Consider the following 22144-nt stretch of genomic DNA (forward strand, 5'->3'; position numbering starts at 1 on the left):
ATACTCCAGGTCACTGGCCCCTGAAACCATGGTGTTCCTATCATAGTGATACTAATCACAAGTAACGTAGAATCATGGTGTTCCTCGCATGGCGGTACTGATCATAGATAATGTAGACCCATGGTATGTCGCGCATAATAGCACCACTCACAGACACATGGTGTTCCCCACATAATACTACTCGTAGGTAACACAGACCCATTCAGAACATAGTGGAACCAACCCATTTGAGCACAGAACTTGGCACCTATTCCCGCTAGATGCTAGTCTTTGTAGTCGAGTGCCCTCTCCCCTGCCTTGCCCAGACCCGCGGTGTTCATTACATGCTGGCACTGACTGCAAGTAACATCGACCCAGGGTGTTCCTCACATTACGGTACTAATCACTAGTCACATGCTGCTAATTCCATCGCCCCTTTTGGTTTTCTCCTACGACAGGCGATAGCGTGAGTGTATTCCCTCGCCCACAGGGTGTCAGCTGGTGATAAACGGGAATGGTTTTATCTCAGAATGTGACATGATAGGTTGCTTCCTCACATTTACAGAATAATGAAATAGATTACTTTTACATTTAAAAACTTGACCGGAAGCATTTCAAGAAAGAGGTTAATTTTAGTGCGATGCTTGGTGTTTATTTAACAAAGACTTGTTGTGGAAAACTTTGTCACATACTGTACAAGGGAATGACCTTTCGCTCGTGTGGAGAAGAAAATGTCTCGTCAAATTTCCCTTTTCCCTAAAGCCAGTGCCACATTTATCACAAAAATAGAACTTTTCTTCACTGTGTGTTGCATAGTGTTTGAGAAGGGTACTCCTGTGTCGTAAGGCTTTACCACAAATACTGCAAGAAAACAGGTAGTCAGAATTGTGAGTTACTTGGTGTTTCTTTAAGGTCCATAACCTTCCAAAGGCCTCTCCACATATGCTACATTGATGTGGTCTATTCCCAGAGTGACCTCGAACATGAACATTAAGGCTGCATTTTTGCGTAAATGTCGCGCCACATATCTTACAACTGTGGGGCCTTTCTCCCGTATGAGTTAAAACATGTTTCTTTAACTTATGTTTATCCCTGAATGCAAAACCACAAATAGGGCAGGTAAAAGGCTTTTCATCAGAATGTATCATTATATGCTGCTTTAGGAGGTTCAGTCTCCCAAACGATTTCCCACAAACTGAACAACGTCGTATAATTTCCGTGGCGTGCGACACCATGTGATGTAAGAGGGATGTGCGACTTTTGAACGTATCATTGCATACGACACAGTTTTTCTCTTTCTTAATGTGAGTTAACAAATGTTGTCTCAGACGGCTGCGACGATTAAATTTCCCCTCACAAAAGAAACATGAATACAACACCAGTTGGTTTGGATTCTCCATGCTGAAAAACAAGAAAATAATATATTAATCATCTATTGGTTGAAGGACTACAATTTCTGACAAAATTGTTAGACTACAATTGACAAAAGTATATTTTGTATCTTTTTAATCACAACACAGGATCAACATGTTCCACAACTGCAACTCATTGCTGATCAAATATATGCACTCTCATTGTTGACCCTCTATTCACAAGATGTGGGGAGATTTCCAGGGAAAAATTCATAATTCATTTAGTAATTCACAAATTCAGTAAGGATGTCAGTATATCATTATTTCTTCTATCTCTATATATTAGAAAAGTATATTATATACATTTCCATTTATTTAGGAACAACCTCCTGTATTTACAGGCTGCCACTAAGGACAAGGTAAAACACATAAAATTTCTGTACAGATCTATTAACTGAAGAAAACTCTAAACTAAAAGGAACAGGATAATTAGTGTGGCATTTCAGAGCTGTAGCTGTAGGTGGTGTCTCAGGATATTGATGGAGCCTTGGAGGACCAGGGTCTCAATTTCGGGGATGAGCTTCGTTGGGAGTTGGAAGCGTTTCCATGTGGTGACGAAGTGGCGACAAAGTGACGAAGTACGGTACACGAGCTCCGACCATTATCCCTATTATTTCGATTTCCTGAAGATGGTATTTAGATTTGTAGTAAGGGATAATGGGTTTGTATTTGCTAATCTTTTCTAGATTAACCTCCTCTGATGATATAGATGTTGATTCCCATAGCGAACCTGAAACATTTGTCCCGAATGAGTAAATTTATAATACCAATATAAATGGTCCATTATTGGACATTATAAATTTTCCAGCTAACTCATTCCTGGTTGCCAGCGTTTTGACCCCTGTGCTAAGTTGGCTCATCAGTTGGTACATAGCACAAGGGGGCAAAACGCTGGCAACCAGGAATGAGTTAGCTGGAAAATTTATAATGTCCAAAAATGGACCATTTATATTGGTATTGTAACCTCCTCTGGCTGACCGCTATGATGCTCGAACCTCACAGTTGGATTTAATATGAATCCTTGAGAGCTGCTGTCTTTAAAGGCTATTTATGGCTAGTCCGTGTACCTCCTCATGTACATTGAATCCTATCTTTATCAGTTCTTCAGCAATGAAGGATCTGATCAGGTGGTGCCACGTGTTTCTTAGGAGCTCCCGCGTGTGCAGAATCCCAGGACATGACCAAGAGTTTCTTTCTCTCTGTGGCAATGCCGACAGAGGTTGTTGTCCAGGGATCTGCCTGGCACCGAGCGCACTGCAGAAACATTAGCAGTCATCTTTATAGCCTCTCTCCACTCGTTACAGGACAGTCTGGTATGAATTTGCACCCAAGAGTTTGCTGGTGTGTGCTCTTTGTAAAGTTGTACTCTGGGTCCTTTTTGCGGTAGTGAACACCAGGAGGGGAATTCATGTTGTCGTAGCTCTTGACAGATCTTCTTAGTATTGTACAAACCGTTCTTGGCAGTTATTTTCCGGGTATCAGTGTTTGTTAGTTTTAGACATTCTATACATTACTGACTCTCCGCGTGTGAATCCCTCGAAGCGACGGCGAGTGGGTGTTTAGTCTTGAGCAAGATGTTACAGGCATTAATGCATTGTAGGTAAACTTCCCACAAGGTTTTAAAAAGAGTGAGTCCTTTGTATTTCAAGGCATTCTAGCCATTAAAAAACCAATATATAAAGTTAAAATTTGAGAAAACTGAAAGGTCTTATTGTGGTGTCAGAAATTGCCCTGTTTAAAACCAAAACTGTCACCTTTCCTTAGGTACCATTCATCAATACATTCCCAGCTATCTACAATCACTGCAAATGCTCAACGGCAGCTTGAACGCAGCAATTAGGGAAAAAGAGAAACTTTTGCTGGTGGTCACTGAATTCCCCAAGAGCAATGTTCCTGTTTCAGTACATACCAGCTGAGAAACACCAATTGCATTTTAAAGTTCAAGTTTATACTAAAGTAATTTGTTTCAGCAAGCTGTATAAAACTTATGAACACCTCACCATTTGGAAAAGCATTTTTCAGCAAATGAATTAAATATTAAGCTTAAACAGACTAGACCAATGATGTGCAGATGCTGGAAACTTTGCAGCAGGCAAAGGGGTGGGACATCACAGTCCGCTGTGATCTCATGCACCGCACAACGATAGGTTGCATTCGTAGTTAGTCTCAGTTAACACAATTGAGGTTACTGCAGAAGGTTCCAAGTGGAGACTCCCAACTTCGTCATCGTTTCAACATGAAGATTGTCTAGCACTCATACCTGCCAACTTTACAAAATCAGGAGATTATGATATGACAATAAGGAAAAGTGAGGAGATACAATTAGTCAAAACTGAGAATTCTACATGTCTTGTGCAATACAGAAGTACTATGGTATGTATTTATAACACTTATTGTCTGTTGCTACACCAGGCTAAAGGCTAAAAAGTACACATCTTTATTCCCTCACAGGAAGTATGAGAGTGAGACGATCGGTCTTTGATAAGTAAAGCCTGGATTTCTTTGAAAATGCATGTTTAAAAAAAAGCTGGTTACAGTTCTCAAACTTTGCAAATATTCGTTGTTTCACATAACGATTCCAAATAACTGTCATTTTCCCGTGCATGTTTTGGCCTTTTTAAGAGAAAATCATGCATAATGCACATTTTAAAGATTTTGGATTTAATAGCAAATATTTCAACATTTAGTATTGCATAATATGACTTTTCTTCTGAGTTTGGTCCATATATAATGTTAACTTGCATGATAGTGCCTTTTATGAATGTTGGTTTGCAGAATTCGAGACCATTTTTCCTTCTTATAAATTTGTCTATTACTGAAAGATGGAGAGAATGTATTCCTGGCATCCTATTTGACAACCAAGTCAGTCGTATAATCTAATTAACCAATCACTTTCTTATCTGTTGCTTGAGTAAACACTGACATAAGTCAGAAGGCCCTACATCGATCTCTGTAATTCTTAGGAATAAGGTGTCCCACTAATACATTGCTATAAATTGAATCAAATTGTGCATTAGGGCCTACTCATTGATGGAAGTGATCCATTGAAATACTTATTCTGAATTCATCAAGCTTATAGAAGATGTATTGTTGTGAAAATGCAGAAAGATCATTTTCTGTGTTTAAGAATGTGCTGACAGAAAATGGATGAGCTTAAATCAAGACAGTTTGGATTAATTACAGTAGTTGTACAAAGTTTCAAAAGGAACTGAATTTTGACAGTGCATATTTTTCTGTTTATTGTGCATGTTTTGCCATATGATAGAGCATGAATGCATGCATATTTTGAGATTTGATAATGCATGGAATTCCGGGCTCTACTGCTAAGTCTTACAAAACTAGTATGAATTCATACTCCACACATGTGAATCAGTCATGCACTTAGATGCCATTATTTAGCAAATGGCAAATGAAATAGATTAATATATTATATCTCGTACTTGCACAATTGTGTGAAGCGCAATACTATTTTTAACAAGAAATAAATTAAAATTTGCTAGAATTGTACAAAATGGCTCCTAAAATCCCTAGAAATGTCACTAGTGGCTATCTTTGAAAATCTGTCATTAAATTAATAAAAAAGACTCTAAATGTAGTGAATAGCCTCTAGATTCGGCTAGACTGATGAGTAGGATGCTAAATAGTTTATTATGTCACCTATTCAATACATTGAAAATTTTAAACATTTAGGAATTTATCATTATTTCCATATGAGACATGTTTCGCCCTTCTTTGTAGAGGGCATCATCAGTCATAGTACTACCTCAAGGCATAAATCAGGTACCTGATTTGTAATTAAACTGTACATACTAAGATATAAAATTGACATATTACTACGACTGATGATGCGCTCAAAGAAGGGCGAAACATGTCTCATACGGAAATAATGATAAATTCCTAAATGTTTAAAATTTCTAATGTATTGAATAGGTGACATAATAAACTATTTAGCATCCTACATATAGGCCTAGTATCTTCAATAGGGATCAATAATGATATTTATCACTTAGACTGATGTGAACATATAGGATCATAGCACACAAGAATGAGAGATTGACAACTGATATACATGTCGCGATATACAGGTTTCAATAAACATTTGTGTGCATTTCTTGTATTAATAAACGTCGATATTTCATTTGAAAGTAGCCCAATGAGTGAACAGCTTCCGACCACTGCCGTACAAAGCCAAATTGGTGGGATTTGAAAAAAAATCTGTTTGAAGTTTACCAAAAAATAAGCTAAAATCGGCAGTCTCCCACCTAAATTGGGAAAGTTGGCAGGTATGAGCACTAATGAGGCATCTGATTTTGATATGCTCTATTGGTGGAAAAATATCTAATTCCCTCCATGGGAACTTAGAGTTTCCATTTGATGATTTACTCATCGAGCACATCCTTAATGACACGCTTTAGACAGATGTGCAGTGATGGTAATCATCTGTTTCTAATACTTATCTTGACACAGATAGGGGAGTCCTCATGCCTCACCTCTTTGTACGCTAAAATGCAAGAGGATGCTTTAGAGATTACCAGAAAACCTGTGATGCGATTTAAACAAAAGTAGATCAGTAAGTAGAAGATGTCAAGATTTATAAAATGAATATGTATGACTCTTGAGAGACAATTAACAACAGAGCAATTTTTTTCATGGGGAGGAGTTTACCCTCTCCATAGCAGACGATCCATGTCTTCTATAAAAGGTCAACCTTGAGAAAGTTTGACTCTCAGTATATTGAGGATTGTGATAGCCAGAGGTCTGTCTGATAAGCATTCATAGTGCAGTTACATTTTCTTTGTATGAAGTGATAGTTGTGGTGTGAGGAACATGTAAAATACTAATCCCAAGTAGTCCTACTGCGGGCTAAATTAATATGTTTATTGAGAATGGGTGTCATTGTAAAATCGCCATGATATAGTGAGTTATGGGAGATAGACACCAGTAGTTATGGTACTGTGATTAATGTACACTATGTGCAGTCATCAGAGACAACCACTCTAACGAATAAATGTCATATTGGCCAGAAAAGTGTACCATAAATGAATAGTGACACTCATGTAGGAACAAATAAATCAGCAAACATTTCTCTCTATAATGTACAGGAATTGAGTGGCAGTCTTCCGGGACAGTAATCACTACTTGGGTAGACCATTTCGAGTCTATGAGTGGATCTATCAATGTTATATTATTCAAAGACATATAAATAGTGCTTCAAATAACCAATTCCTAATTTTTGTGCATGTATGTGAGTGCTCTTTGAACCCAGGATTCACCACTAAGAGAACGCGCCTGCTAGCGAGATACCAGTTATGGATAACTAAATCCATATGGGTACCACTAGATGACAGCACGTTACACACAGCAAATGATATGTACATTCCCATCATATTCTTAGCATGAAAATCAGCCACATCGCATTAATATGTAAACTTAACTTTTTAAATAGAATCTATCAGCATGCATTTTGATTTTTTATAATGTGTAGGTGATGCAATATATGTATTTCAATGGGGTAAAGTTTTCTTTATTAGTTTTATTTTCTTGTCTTCTGTCATTACTGGCTAATCACAAAATTATTTCACAGAATTTTGCATGAAGTAGTATATAAGGCCTATAGTTTGTTCTGTTTGAGTGAAGCATTCGTAAGGGTGGATTTAGATAATGCAGCATACTTCATATTCTAATTTCAGTCAGGTAATACGGAACTTCTCAATTTTTTCAAAAATAGATTATTCAGATGCTTCACATATTTAATGCATGATTACAGGTATTAGTCTAAGGGTGCTGACGACTGGAGAAAGGAAAGCTGACTCGAGGTGCAAACCATGACCTTAGATAGACACGCGAGTGAGTGAGATATTAAGTTAAATCCCTGTCGATTAGGATCATCTCAATGAGTGGATACTAGATACACGTGTGTGAAAGTGAAGGGTGAAAACCATATATGTGAGAATGTGCAAGGCAACAGATTTTTAGAAATATACTAATAATAATGAGGTGAACCAATACTGGAAGTGGTTGAGGTATTGAAATGAAATGATATTTGAAGAGTATCCGTAAACGCTCATATGTCTAGCGGACATGAGACAATTCAATGAAGACTTACGTGTTTATGTCCGGGTGAGATTGTAATGAATGGCAAGAGGGGTGAGTGCCCGACCCTCGGCTGCTTGTCCTGCTAAATGTCTGTCGACCACCTCGCACAAACTGCCTAAAATGTTTCCCGTTTTACACTGTACTGAATACTGAAGTATCATAATTTGTTGTTACCAGAGCTGTACATTTTTAATGATCTGATAGGTAATGTACACACCTCCAACTTATATATTTAAATAAGATCATAGTAGGGATTTTTAGATAGCACCTTAAAGTCAAAACAGTGTGGTTCGATACCCGATTTGTATCAGCATCCTTGGATCGACATCAGGAGACCTGAAAAGGGTCACAGATTTTTGGAAAGCATTAAAGTGTGTGGATTATATATTGTATTTACAGGATAATGCTTCACTGTAATACGTGCTTATAGTGTTGTGTATTGTGTCAGTGTATGTTGATTTCTGTGGAGTTACAGCCTAACCTATGTCGTGTGTCTGCTTTGTAAATATTAGAATAAGTTATTACCCTGGAGAAATGAATATATTCGATAGTGTGATGAGTAGGGCCCGGAATTCCATGCATTATTAAATCTCAAAATATGCGCGCATTCATGCACTATCACATGGGAAACTATGCACAATAAACTGGGAAATATGCACTATCAAAATTCAGTTCACCGAGCGCAATAGCTGCAAACATATCAGAAGTAAAGCTTTTCAGGTGTTCGCTCTATTAACCGGCGTTTCGTCTTAAGTCTGACACTAGACTCGTCAGAGTGGGATGTGTCAGACCCTACCCACTGACGCTGGGTGTATGCAGGTGAGCAGTCTCACTATCAAAAACTGATGCCTGCTTGGCCAACAGATGATACAGATGTTGATTCCCATAGGGAATCTGAAATATTTGTCCCAAATGAGTAAATTTATAATACCAATATAAATTGTCCGTTATTGGAGATTATAAATTTTCCAGCTAACTCATTCCTGGTTGCCACCGTTTTGCCCCCCGTGTGCTAGGTTGGGCTTGTCAGTTGGTACCTAGCACACCTACGAAGACACATGGCTAGTTCATACCATGGAGACGAAGTCTCTCATAGTGCATTGGCACTGCCGGTGGCTTCAAGTGGCCTACGCAGTGGCCTCCACAGTATGCATGAGCCATGCGTCTTGGTAGGTGTGCTAGGTACCAACTGATGAGTCCAACCTAGCACATGGGGGTAAAACGCTGGCAACCAGGAATGAGTTAGCTGGAAAATTTATAATGTCCAATAGTGGACCATTTATATTGGTATTATAAATTTACTCATTTGGGACAAATATTTCAGATTCCCTATGGGAATCAACATCTGTATCATTATATAAGTTCGACGAATTCAATGTCAAGATTTGAAAGGATCACTTTATTCAACCTATTTATAGCTGCCACAGCTACTTATCCATGCAATGATTGCAGACACTTTTGAATGTCCTCAAAAACTGGTAACTATTGCCAGCTCTGGTAACAAAGACGTGTGACGAGTGAGAATTCCGGGTAGGGAATTCCAAGATAACAACGGAAGATACTTCAGTGCAAAACCAAGGTTTGTAAGCTGCTATTTCATTAACGCGGCATCACAGAAGTGTGATACAAGTTTTGTTCATTTCACAAATGAGTCGTCAATGAGTAATGCATAATTTAATGTTCAATTCATAGCAATATATAACTGGGACACCTTATCCCTAAGAATTACAGAGATCGACGTGGGAACTTCCACTTACGTCAATGTTTACTCAAACAACAGATAAGGAAGTGATAGGTTGATTGGATTATAGGACCTCTACCATATGTACTAACTTTGGTTGTAACACAGGATGTCAGGAATATATTATCTCCGTCCCTCAATGACAACCTGCATAAAATGGAAAACTCCCAAGTTCTGCATACCAACAATTATGAAAGGCACTATCATGCCCCAAAGTCAGAAGAAAAGTCATATTATGCAATATTAAATGTCCAAATATTCCTTCTTAAATCCAAAATCATCAAAATATGGATTATGCATGAATTATCCCTTAAAAAGGCAAAAACATGCAAACATGCAGGGAAAAAGTACGATTATTTGGAATCGTTAAGCCATAAAACGAATATTTACAAACTTTGAGAAGTGTAACCAGCTTATTTAAAAACATGCATTTGCATGCAAATCCAGGCTCTAGTGATGAGTAATTAATGTGATAATGCAGATCTTATTAGCGACTACATTATTGCCATGACTAGATAAAAAGCGGGAGTGACTTATGTCAGAACACAGCGAGTATACTGTGCCATCCTTTTCATTTAATTTTGTGTTGCTATGTAATAATATAATGAGTTGATTTGGGAATGCCAGAATGAGATTCAGGAGTTATTAAACAAACTGACAATGATATTTAAGAGCATTACCCATATTTATTTATTTATTTTATTTATTATGCCTTTGTAGGTGGCAAAGTTAGGGTTCCTGGCCCTCTCTTACATTTAACTACTGTAGTGATACATCATTGGGAGCATTACACTTTTCTAACTCACATTCATTCGATCATCCAGTCATACAAGTTAGTCAGCAGGTAGTCTCGGCAAGCAGTCTTATGAGGTGGTATTTCTGACACTAACAGGCAGGGAATTCCGAAGTTTAGAACCTGTCACAATGAAGGAATTGTTGTACATAGAGGATTGGTGAACAGGAATAGAAAGGGAGGAACCAGAGCGGGCATTACTGCTGTGAAAGGAGGACAAATACTTAAGCTGGGATGAAATGTATAGTGGTCTGTCTTCAGAGAGCAGTCTGTATATCTGTATCAGTATGTGATACGTTCATCGTTTGTCAGGTTTCAGCCATGAAATAGTGTGGTAGTATGGGGTGACATACATGTGTATCGTAACTGTATATAAATCGAAGGCAACAATTAAGCGCTCACTGAAGTTTCAATGTCTGCTCTTTTGTTGCGTCTAGAAGAATGACATAACAGTAGTCGAGGACGGGAAGCACTTGTGTTTGTAAGAGTTTGACTCTCACATTAAACGGTAAAATATCGCTGTTTCTTTTAACTGAATGAAGTATTGAAAATATTTGTTTACACACATTTTAAATATATTCAGACCAATTTAAAGTTTCATTCATTGTCACTCCAAGATTTCTCACAGTTTGATAAAGTTCAGTGTTTAAAATTGCCACATAGGCAATAATATGGCATTTCTTGTGTGTGTAAATATTTTCATATGACTCTCTCAGAAATTAAAATTGTGTTTTTTAATTGGGAATAATCCATTCTTATCATTTAGTAGATTAGCGTATTCCTCTTATTATAGTGCCCTACTTTCAATATGTTTAGATTAAGTGCCCACTTTATTTAATGAACAGAACCATTGACCCGTATTTCCAAAGTTCTTCATCCAGAAGATTTCCATCCAATGATATACGAGGATTGGGGCAAAAGTCATGGCAACTGGTTTTTTTCTTTTAGATATGTGAACGGATCACAAATGTATATGTGTCTTGTGGAAATTCTGCAGGCATAATGTGTATGCAGAACAACAGATGGCTCTGTGATAGCTGGTAGTAGCGCAGTGAGGGCTGTGAAATCAGTCAATTGGTGAGTGTCGTGCGAGATGGAAGTAATCCGTGTTGAGCAGCGCGCTTACATAAAAATAGCCATTCTCCGAGGGAGAAATGCGATGGAATGTCACAGTGAATTAGTGGAAGCCCTTGGGAATAATGTCCTACCATACCGTACAGTAGCACAGTGGGTAGAAAAGTTTCAGCATGGACGTGTGTCAACCAGTGATGAGCAACGTTCGGGACGACCTGTCAGTGTGCGGACCGATGTAGCACTTGCCGTCATCGAGCAGCTCCTGGATGAAGACAGATGATGGATGCTACTGGAGTTAGAGAGGGCAAGTGGCATCGAGAAATGCACCGTCCACAGGATATTGCGTAATGAGCTGCAACTGCGCAAAATCGCATCGCGGTGGGTACCGCATGCTCTGATGGAAGTTCAACGGTGGGTGCGCTATGCAATATGCTCCGACCACCTTGCACGCTGGCAGCAGGACAGTGATCAATTCTTGTCACAAATAATCGCCATCGATGAATTTTGGGCCAGGGCATACAAACAAGAATTGAAACGTTAGTCCACAGAGTGGCGACATGCTGGATCACCAAGGAGGCAGAAGGTCCGTCAGAATTCTTCCCCAGTCAAATTGATGGTGATCGTCGTGTGTGATGTCAGGGGTGTCATTGTTTGCCACTTTGTTCCACATGGCAGAACAGTGACCGCACAGTACTACAGGGACTTCCTGGTGCATTATACAGACAAAAAATGTGTTCCACCTATCAATACTTTATTTATTATAAACGGATTTACATCACTACCAGTTTCGGCCTTCTACGGCCATCATCAGCTGGTATGTTACAATATTGTAGCCATTAGACATATATCACAAAGATGTTATTATGATTAGATCATCTGGGTGTCTAATGGGGTTAAAAATAAAATATATTGCTGGTACACAGCAAGCTTCCAAACACAACGCTACACGACCTCCACAACAACAACAACAGCAATATCTACAACACAAATACAAACGAGAGAGGAGTCGCTAGCAACAGCTCCTTTAATCAAAATTTTAAAACTCAAGACTCTGCAGTCTGTCACAAAACTTACTGAAGTATATCAGCGGTTGAATCACAACAGTACTTGAAAATTTTTTTACGACAAGGGTTTTCACCACGAATTAACATGACATATATCAGCCAAACAGAATATTCTCGAAGTTCACTTTATTAACATAGACATAGAAGTGCAAGAACTGTAAGGAAGCTTGAAGAAGGAACTCCACACAACACGAACTCTCAAATTTCAACAAGTGTTTTAACATACATGTACCTTATATTTTAGTGTGTTTAAACTTATCAAGTGTTTTATACTGTGCTTTACGTATTTTAATATGTTTAATGTGCTCAATATGTCTAATGTACACTCAATAAGTTTTAGTTTACTGTAGCCTTCACTGCCAATTGATCATAGATACTATTTTAATCCTACATGGACAAAACATTGCTACAATATATTTTATTTTTAACCCCATTAGACATCCAGATGATCTAATCATAATAACATCTTTGTGATATACGTCTAATGGCTACAATATTGTAACATACCAGCTGATGATGGCCGTAGAAGGCCGAAACTGGTACTGATGTAAATCTGTTTATAGTAAATAAAGTATTGATAGATGGAACATATTTCTTGTCTGTATAATGTAACCGATCAATACAGAAAATGAAACACTTCCTGGTGCGACAGGTACGACGTGGCGTTCGGGAGAAACGTCCGGATCTTGTGGACAGTGCAATAATCCTGCATGACAATGCAAAACCACATAAAGCAAGAGTGTGTAGAGCATCTACTGCAACGTTGGGGGGTGGGAAGTATTGGAGCACCCACCGTACTCTCCCGACATTTCGCCCTGTGACTTTGATCTCATTCAAAAGATTAAGGAACCACTGCGTGGTAGGCGGTTTGCAACACGAGAGGACATTGCTAATGCTGTGCGCCAACAGGTGACCCGATTCACAAATGGTGCGGCAAATGCTGAGGCAGATGGTATTCAGCGCCTCCCACATTGTTGGCAGCGTGTGGTGTCAGTAACAGGGGACTACTTTGAGGGTCTGTAGGCCCAGGTTTGTCATGTCAACTTTATGTATACTGTGTTTTCATTCTTTTGCACCGGGAAGGCCATATTGCCCGGTATACTACTGTAATAAATTAGTGTGTTACTTTATTTCAGTGCTATTCATTGTCCACACATGTAATTAACACCTTGTCCTTTCGTCTGTATATGTCCCATTTTCCAACCGGACTGGTATCTTGCTAGTTGCTTTCCGTCGCACCAACACAGATAGGTCTTATGACGATGATGGGACAGGAAAGGGCTAGGAATGGGAAGGAAACGGCCGTGGCCTTAATTAATTAAGGTACAGCCCCAACATTTGCCTGGTGTGAAAATGGGAAACCATGGAAAACCATTTTCAGGGCTCCCAACAGTGGGGTTCGAACCTACTATCTCCTGAATACTGGATACTGGCCGCACTTAAGCGACTGCAGCTATCCAGCTCGGTGACTGGTATATTCAAGAAACAAATAGCTGCCATGACTCTTGCCCCAACCCTGGTATTTGTGAAGTTAAATTTTATATTCAGCACTCTGTCGAGCCCGGGACAGGTGCAGTATGACCATGTGCACACTTTTTCAGTAACTGTACATCAGATAGGACCCAGAAAAATCAGTGGCGTATACTGACGTGGTAGTGGTGGTGGTGGTGATTACTGTTTTAAGAGGAAGTACAACTAGACAACCATCCTCTATATAACACTAATCAGAGGGAAAAAGGGGAAGGGTTCCGACACTTCGAAAAATGAAGATATCGGCCAAAAGAAGACAAGGGCCATGAAGGGCGTGAAAATGAAAGATTCCCTAGCCCTCGCAAACCTAATAGAGTCAGGGTTGGAAAAGAACAAGAGTTGACCAAGAGAGGTCGAATAGGATAGATGAAAGTGAGGAGCCTGGCACAAGTAAGTGGAAGCAATGCCAGGACTCAGCTAAGAGCCCCATGGTCGCCAACCCATGCTCCAAAGTTCAGAGCCCCTGGGCCTCTTTTAGTCACCTCTTATGACAGGCAGAGGATACTGTGGGTGTTATCCTACCGCCCCCATCTACAGGGGGAGCGTATACTGAGGGCTACTTGGGTTATCAATGAAGCCCAAACCTCAAATGCAAGTCATAGAAATCTAAAGCACATTATATTGTAAGCATCTGACACATTGTTCCATTTGCAAACCTTGAAAGCAATGAGGAAAGACGTCGCACATATTTCTGAGAGCAAGGCTTCAGAGACTGATATTTCAGCCCAGACTCTCGTCCCGCTCCCCTTGACTCTCCTCACGCGGCTTTCTGCTGTATGCCTACAGGCGCGGGGACCGGCGGAGGATAGGTATGCTAGGCTTTGGCCTGTCAGATCGCCACTGCTAACTATCAACCATGCGTTAATTATCGCATATACTTCCTCACCTCATCCTTCTGACTTAATTATATAGATAACGGAGTGCTAGTATTTCACTCCCGTTTACTTCTACATCCTTGTAGGAAGACACTGCAGGGCTGCTGTTATAAGAGTAATATAGTTTTATTTTTATAGGTAGATCTGCTAAAATGAAACACAATCTTTCAGTTTTAGTGTTCTCTTTTGTTGGTTGGAATCGAACCCGTGATCATGGGTCGGACACCACCACTGATCTTCCGAGGAAGATAATTAACCAGTGAACGATGGGTACAACTGCTGTAAAATTCAACATTGTTCTTTAATGATTATAATGATGATGTTAATAATAATAATAATAATAATAATAATAATAATGGTACATGACATCTGTATAACCGGGCGAGTTGGCCGTGCGGTTAGGAGCGTGCAGCTGTGAGCTTGCATCTGGGAGACAGTGGGTTCGAACCCCACAATCGGCAGCCATGAAGATGGTTTTCCGTGGTTTCCCATTTTTACACCAGGCAAATGCTGGGCTGTACCTTAATTAAGGCCACGGCCGCTTTCTTCCCATTCCTAGACCTTTCCTATCCCATCATCGCCATAAGACCTATCTGTGTCGGTGTGTCGTAAAGCAGATAGAGAAATTTTTTTTAAAAAAATCGGTATAGGCTTGGTGGTGACCTAATAAGGATAAAATGAATGGCGAAGACATCATAAACATTCAGTCCCAAAGCCAGGGGAATTAACAGTATGAGGGGGTTGATTCTGAATATTGAACCGGGTCCGTCGGACCAAAGGTAAGCATTCTATCCATTCAGCCTCAAAGCTGGACTTCAATTTGTTAAGCATTAGGCTACCAACTCGATTGATCAGGTGTTGAGTATTGGTGGTAGCAGAGGTCAGGGCAGTACCTTGTGAAGCAGGCTTCTCCGTTGGCTATTGGCTGCAGCTCAAAACGCTTAAGGCTTGACGTTCCCTAAACCAACTATCAAAAAGGGGTAACCTAAGTCTAGTGTCTTGATACCAGCATACGCCACTGCTGAAAATAGGCTTAAGTTTCTCTATGACAGCATATGGTAAACCATCCTTGTGTATAAATGGTTGGCGTTCTGCTTGTACTTACACCATGTATCCATTCGTTTGGAGCAGAGTGTGTGGTTCAGTGCATAATCTGTTGAAGCAAAGCTGTGAAGACTGCCACGCCCACACTGCTTTCTCGTAAATCGTTTCTTTAAAGCACTTCCAAGTTACAGATATGTATGCATTATACACCAAATTAAAGAGGCGATTCTCAAGATCAATAATTAGAAAGAAAAAAATAAAAATGATAAATTGAATCATTTTCCATGATACCAGAGCCCCTTAAATACCACCAGACTGAGCCAAGTTGGGCTCACAAGGCCAGCGCTCCAGCATCAGAGCTACTCAGCCTAGCAAATTTTGTATTAACTTCAAGATACTTTGATGGACAAAGTACAACTACTTAGAGCAATAAAGATGTTGTTATACAGTAAAACCTGCTATTTTGGAACCTCCATCAACTGGAAAGCTGTGCATAAAAGAAAATGTTTCCGGTCCCTTGAATTATGGTTTACCTGTATTTAACGGAACCTGTCTGACACAGAAACGGAAGAAAGTTTCGTTACTGTAATAAAAACATATAAATTTCCTGTCTAACCCTTTTCTGTACATGTGTATTCTGAATGGACCTTAGATGGCTGAGACACGAAATATTTGCCTGTGCTTGATGTTGTAATTTGCATCACAAAATTAGTGAAAGGAGTGTCGCCAAATACAGTATGCCAATGCTCTCACAAAGTCAAATTAGTCTCACACCCTGATGAACAAATCATGTTGTTGTTGTTGGAGTCATCAGTCCAAAGACTCGTTTGATGCAGCTTTCCTTGCCACCCTATCCTGTGCTAAACCTTTTCCTTTTTACCTAACTGCTGCATCCTAAATCACCAAGCGAGTTGGCTGTGCGGTCACGGGAGCACGGCTGTGAACTTGCTTCCGGGAGATGGTGGGTTCGAATCCTACTGTCGGCAGCCCTGAAGATGGTTTTCCGTGGTTTCTCATTTTCACACCAGTTAAATGCTGCGGCTGTACCTTCATTAAGGCCACGGCCTATTCCTTCCAACTCCTAGGCCTTTCCTATCCCATCGTCACCATAAGACCTATCTGTGTCGGTGCGATGTAAAGCCACTAGCATCCTAAATCTGCTTATCATATTCACATCTTGGTTAACCCCTACCATTTTTACCACCTACACTTCCCTCAAAAACCAACTCCATAAGTCGTGGTTGTCTTCCTCTAGTTAAATTTAGCCCAATTAAGAAATAATAATAAGCTAAAATACTGACTTGCTACAACAAACTCTCAAACAGTGTAGTTATGGTAATGTCAATGCGGAAGTTTGTGCCAATAGACCTAGAGGCTGCATTAGAAAACATCAAAGAGTGCATCACCCATCACCTCCGAGAAAAGAAAACAGGAACTGATGGCGATGATGAGAACAAAGACGATGAAGAAGATGGTTTGTGTAATGTTAAGTCTTACTAACATGCCGTATCAGCCATAAAGGACATTCAATCTTTTTTTTTGCTAGAGAAAAATGATGTAAAATTGTTGACATTATTTGCCATGTCCGCATTTTAATTGAGAACCGTGCTACCAGGGATAGTTGCATCTAGCATTCAATTCTGGATTAATGGAAGAAGTGAATGACAGTACTGTACAGTATTACTGTACAAAACATGGAATGTGTATGCACTGTACGACTGTGCACTGTGGTGATGAACTGGTGTATACAAGTGTGGGATAAGTGTCATTACTGTATCTACTACCACACAAAATCATGTAAATCTACTGCGGAATTATCTAACAGAAGTATATACTTCGGTCTCACTCAGCCACACAGTTACTTTGTTGCCACTTTCACGCGACAGTCTCGCAGTTCAGGATGGTACCCACTGTCCACACTCTCCGGTACAAGTACGCTCACAGCCCCATGCTGAATTCTGATGTTCTATTCTCCACCGCACCAGAACACGTGGCATTCTCTTCCAGCAGCCTGACCCAGCTCGGTAGCTGCAGTCGCTTAAGTGCGGCCAGTATCCAGTATTCCGGAGATAGTAGGTTCGAACCCCACTGTCGGCAGCCCTGAAGATGGTTTTCTGTGGTTTCCCATTTTCACACCAGGCATGTGCTGGGGCTGTACCTTAATTAAGGCCACGGCTGCTTCCTTCCCACTCCTAGCCCTTCCCTGTCCCATCCTTGCCATAAGACCTACAGGGTGGCGCACGAATAGTTGACACATGTACTTTTAGAATAACAACTTTATTTTTCAAAGAACACTAACGAAATTTTAAACACAGGTAGCTTGGACCCTGGAAATACGTTTTACTATATCACATGTTCAGTGTGGCCTCCACTGCTGCCGACAACCTCTTCGAGACGAGTACGCATGTTGCTGACGACTTTCGGGGCACAGGTCTTCATGAATTTCACTGCAGAGCTGCACAATTTGAGCATGCATTTCCATGTGACTTTGAGACCTTGTCTGGTTTTTCTGTAGCCCAAAATTGCACATTTTGTTTATTAACTGCCCTGTTTAGATGAAAATAGGCTTTATCAGAGAGCCAGGTGTTAAACAGTACTTCATCTTTATCTTGAGTCCATAATGCGTACTGCAATCTCTTCTGCCTGTGAAGATCTGTTAGCTTGTGTAGTACAGTCATTTTGTATGGGTACAATTGAAGGTCGCCGTGTAACATTGTTTGAACTGAACAGCGCGATATTCCACTTTCTCTTGAAGTTCGCCCTGTTGCAGCGATGTTTTAAGGAAACCGAACTGCTGGTGCACGTGGTCGCTTTTCTTCCTTCACACTGCCTTGTTCTTCAAAGTTTCTGTATAAGCGAAGGATAGTGTTCCTTGCTGGTGTCCACCTGGTCTGAAATACAGCTCGAAATTTTATTTGTGACGCCGTAACACTTTTCGATTCGCAATAAAAGATTACTGTTTTGGCGCGCTGCTGAATGAATAGTTGGCTGTGGTTGGCCATGGCAGAAGGCTCACTGGAATTCAGGCATTCGGAGACAAAGCAGCAGTGTCACCTCTACAGTTATTTCCATGAAACAGGGAAGGTGTGCACAAAATTTGAACAACATAGTATATAAAGCAACTAGAAAAAAAAAAAAAAAACTTCCAGCAGCCGACCTATGATGACAGACACACAGTTCGACAGATGGACACTCCACATGCTGCCTGACTCAACTCAGGGAGTCACTCACAGTCAGCTCAACTGTCACGATGGCTCTCAACTGCTGAGCCTACACTCAGCTCAACTCCAACTACTCCTGTTTACTGAACTGAACCCATGACTCTTTCCTCCCCTTCGCTCAATGGCAGAGCTCACACTGAACTACTTGCTCTCAGTCGCTTCTCACCGAGTCCACACACTGAACTCCTCGCATTGTCCACCGCCTTATATAAGGGGACCATCCTTTCAAGATATACTGGCCATTCGAAGCTCGTGGCAACCTCCAGACATTGTCGGTCTCCTCGTATCTGCACACCTCGAGGCCTCCAATGACTCAGCGACCAATGAGAGCACTTGGAGCAGTGTCTGACCAATACATGCTGATCCTCTCCCATGTTGCTATGGTACAGTGACGTCACAGGGTTTATGCACGCTGTACTATAAATAGGCTGAAATTGTTACGGTAACTATGATAACCACAAAGTACATGAATGGTTCTTGATAATGTTGTCCATGTATTGGTTTTAACCAAGTAGATCTGACTAAAATGTTCAATACAAGGAAATCATGGTTTCTAATGAATCATACTCAACTATGATGTCAAGCAAGAAAATATATATGAAATGTATTGATTACTTACTGTAATGATGAGCCTCCATTTATGTTATGGTTTTCTGCCTTCAGTATATCCTATGGAAATCAAATAATATATTAATTTTATTATGTATCAACTTAAAATCCTCATAAAATTATTGAAATTCTGAAAAAGATAAAATACCCAACAACTTGAATGATTCAGTTCTAACCTTAATTCTCTCCACTTGTATGTTGGATGTGCTCCGATGTATGCTTATATTCTAAAAACAGCCTGTGTTAACTGCAACTGTTGATCAGTATTTGCTTATAGTCTGTGGAAAGTATATTTTTTTTCAGTCAAGATGAGGGGCCACTGATTGGAGAGCCACTCTTCATCTAGGCACAAAGAACTGTGCTAGGTGCAAAGAAAGGTGAAGAGAAACCCACTTCTTCAAAATCTTTGCAATGAAACTAGATTTTTGTTTAGTTGTGTCTTTTGAGATATGCTATATAGAGGGGGAAAAAAAAAAAAAAAAAACCCTACAAATTCTTCATTTTCAGATTTACATAATCATGTAAAGAACTTCTCTTCATTTCTGTTTTTGCTCAGTTTTAGCCATAATGATAAAAAGCACTACACGCATATTTTTAGAGAAATATAACTATGAGTAGAGTTGTTTCACTAGACAAACTTAATCATAGGTAATAAATTTCATATTAATCCTTATTGAAGAGCAACACAGTGTAAAACAAAAGTTAAAGGTTTCCACCTATTCAATACAACACTAACAGGACTTCTTCGAGTGTTAAGGGTTAATGTACATTTATTAAAATACATTCCAGTGAAATTTTTAACTAATGAAAATCTTTAATATTATTCTCTTTTTAAAGTTTTTACTAATGACATAGTAAGTGTAAGTGAACAGTTTAGACACACAAGAAATATTTTAACGATTTCAAGATTTATGTTTAATTTGTTTTGTTGATGACTGTACTGTACAAATGTATCAACTCCAAGGATTTTGTTTGATGTCTGTGCACTGCTGAAGAACATGTACGGTAGATAATTATAATAAAATAATTGACAAGGTGGAAAAGTGTTTCGTAGAAATTGAATATAAGTCAATACGGACCAACATGGTTAAAATAATCAATATTAAGGCCTGTATTCACCAACAACATTATCTCAGTTTAAAATTTTACTGGAGAAAGGTTGGCCGGTAAAACAGGAAGTCTACGCCTTTCAAGATTAGAGCTTGTAGATGGCTGGAATCAGTGCTATGAGGAATACGGTGACACTGATTTTAAAACACATTTTAGGTCAGTTAAAGCTTCGACACTGTCAGAGTTATCCATGGTCGAACATAACCTAGACTTATTTAATTTAATTTCCGGGTTGAACCGTGTTGTACTTGTACGCACATCACGTACAGTTTGCCGAAGTTTCGAGTACATTGCAGTAAAATATCAGAAGAGAACAAAGAAAAGGCCGCCGCAGGAGAAAACAACGGGAAAGAAGAACTGACCCGCCAGAAAACAGCGATACTGCCATACATTAAAAACACTACAGACAGGATCGGCAAGATACTGGACAAATACAACATAAAAACTATCTATAAACCTCACCGTAAGCTAGCCCGTTATCTACCACCAGTAAAAGACACAATAGAATTACAGGCCCCTGGAATATATCACATTGAATGTAGCTGCGGAGCTTGTTATGTAGGTGAGACAAAATGTCTGATCTCCACCCGCCTAAAAGAACATATCCGTCACACCAAGAACCAAAACACAGATATTTCAGCAGTAGCGAAGCATTCCTACGAAACTAGGCATGGAATATCATTTGACAAGACCAAGATCCTAGCAGCTATCCCTTGGAATCTGGAAAGGAAAATCCGCGAGGCTATCGAAATCAAGAAACATCCGAACAACATAAATTTAGAAGAAGAATATAAAATCAGTAATTCTTGGATGCCTATCATTCATAGCTTAAGACATACAGACCACAACATAAACACACAGGCCGCAACCCCATTACATAACAGCGCGGGCATGCCTCCACTACCTGGCTGTGTCACATACTTTCCAGAATTCTCACGAGACAGCCAGGGCTTACGTCAGCCAGAAAGGCTAGGATATAAAAGGCCAAGATCAAGGCCACTCTAGTAGTGTAATTTCTGCCTGGGAGACTGATTACCTCGGATCGAGTAGGGGTATTTCCGTCGCCTTGACACAGAATACTGCAATGTATTCAAAACGTCAGCAAACTGTACATGATGTGCGTACAAGTACAACGCGGTTCAACCCGGAAATTAAATTAAATAATTCTTCACACCATGAAAGCTTCACTTCTAAAATAACCTAGACTTATCAACTAGATGAATTCTCGATTATACCTTATGTGTTCTATGGTACACGAATGGGTGACTTTCTAAGGAAAAATAAAGGAATACTGCCTTATTTTTTGAATGAAATATACAATGTGTAGGCTATAATCGGTTTTCTTATCTTAATGATGTTAATGCCTTCTGTCACCAAATTCAATAACACTTGGAAAGCCATATTAGGCTTCCTTCTTCATTTCTGGTCACTAGAGACATAATTTTTGATAAATTATTTGCAGACCCACAATGAAATGAAAGCTTGTTTACATTTTGATAGTGGCAACAGTACATAGTCGTATATTTTCCGGGTACTCCATTTTTCCTTGTCATCTTTCATTCCAGCAACACACTCCACTATCATTTCATCTTTCAG

The 22144-nt window shown here is 39.7% G+C and overlaps 1 protein-coding gene across 1 annotated transcript in view; it reads right to left on the reverse strand.

Moving 5' to 3' along the window:
- Positions 1-455: 455 nt before the first annotated feature.
- The window catches only part of LOC136882074 (zinc finger protein 501), a 197929-nt gene continuing 176240 nt past the window's right edge, over positions 456-22144 (reverse strand). The window contains exons 9-10 of the mRNA XM_067154579.2: positions 19449-19498; positions 456-1380 (exon numbers count right to left, since the gene is read on the reverse strand). Of these exons, the coding sequence (XP_067010680.2) occupies positions 612-1380; positions 19449-19498 (819 nt within the window). The 3' untranslated portion in view covers positions 456-611. The remainder of the gene's footprint in view (positions 1381-19448; positions 19499-22144) is intronic.

Source organism: Anabrus simplex, chromosome 10 (assembly GCF_040414725.1).
Source record: "Anabrus simplex isolate iqAnaSimp1 chromosome 10, ASM4041472v1, whole genome shotgun sequence".
Taxonomy (NCBI): domain Eukaryota; kingdom Metazoa; phylum Arthropoda; class Insecta; order Orthoptera; family Tettigoniidae; genus Anabrus; species Anabrus simplex.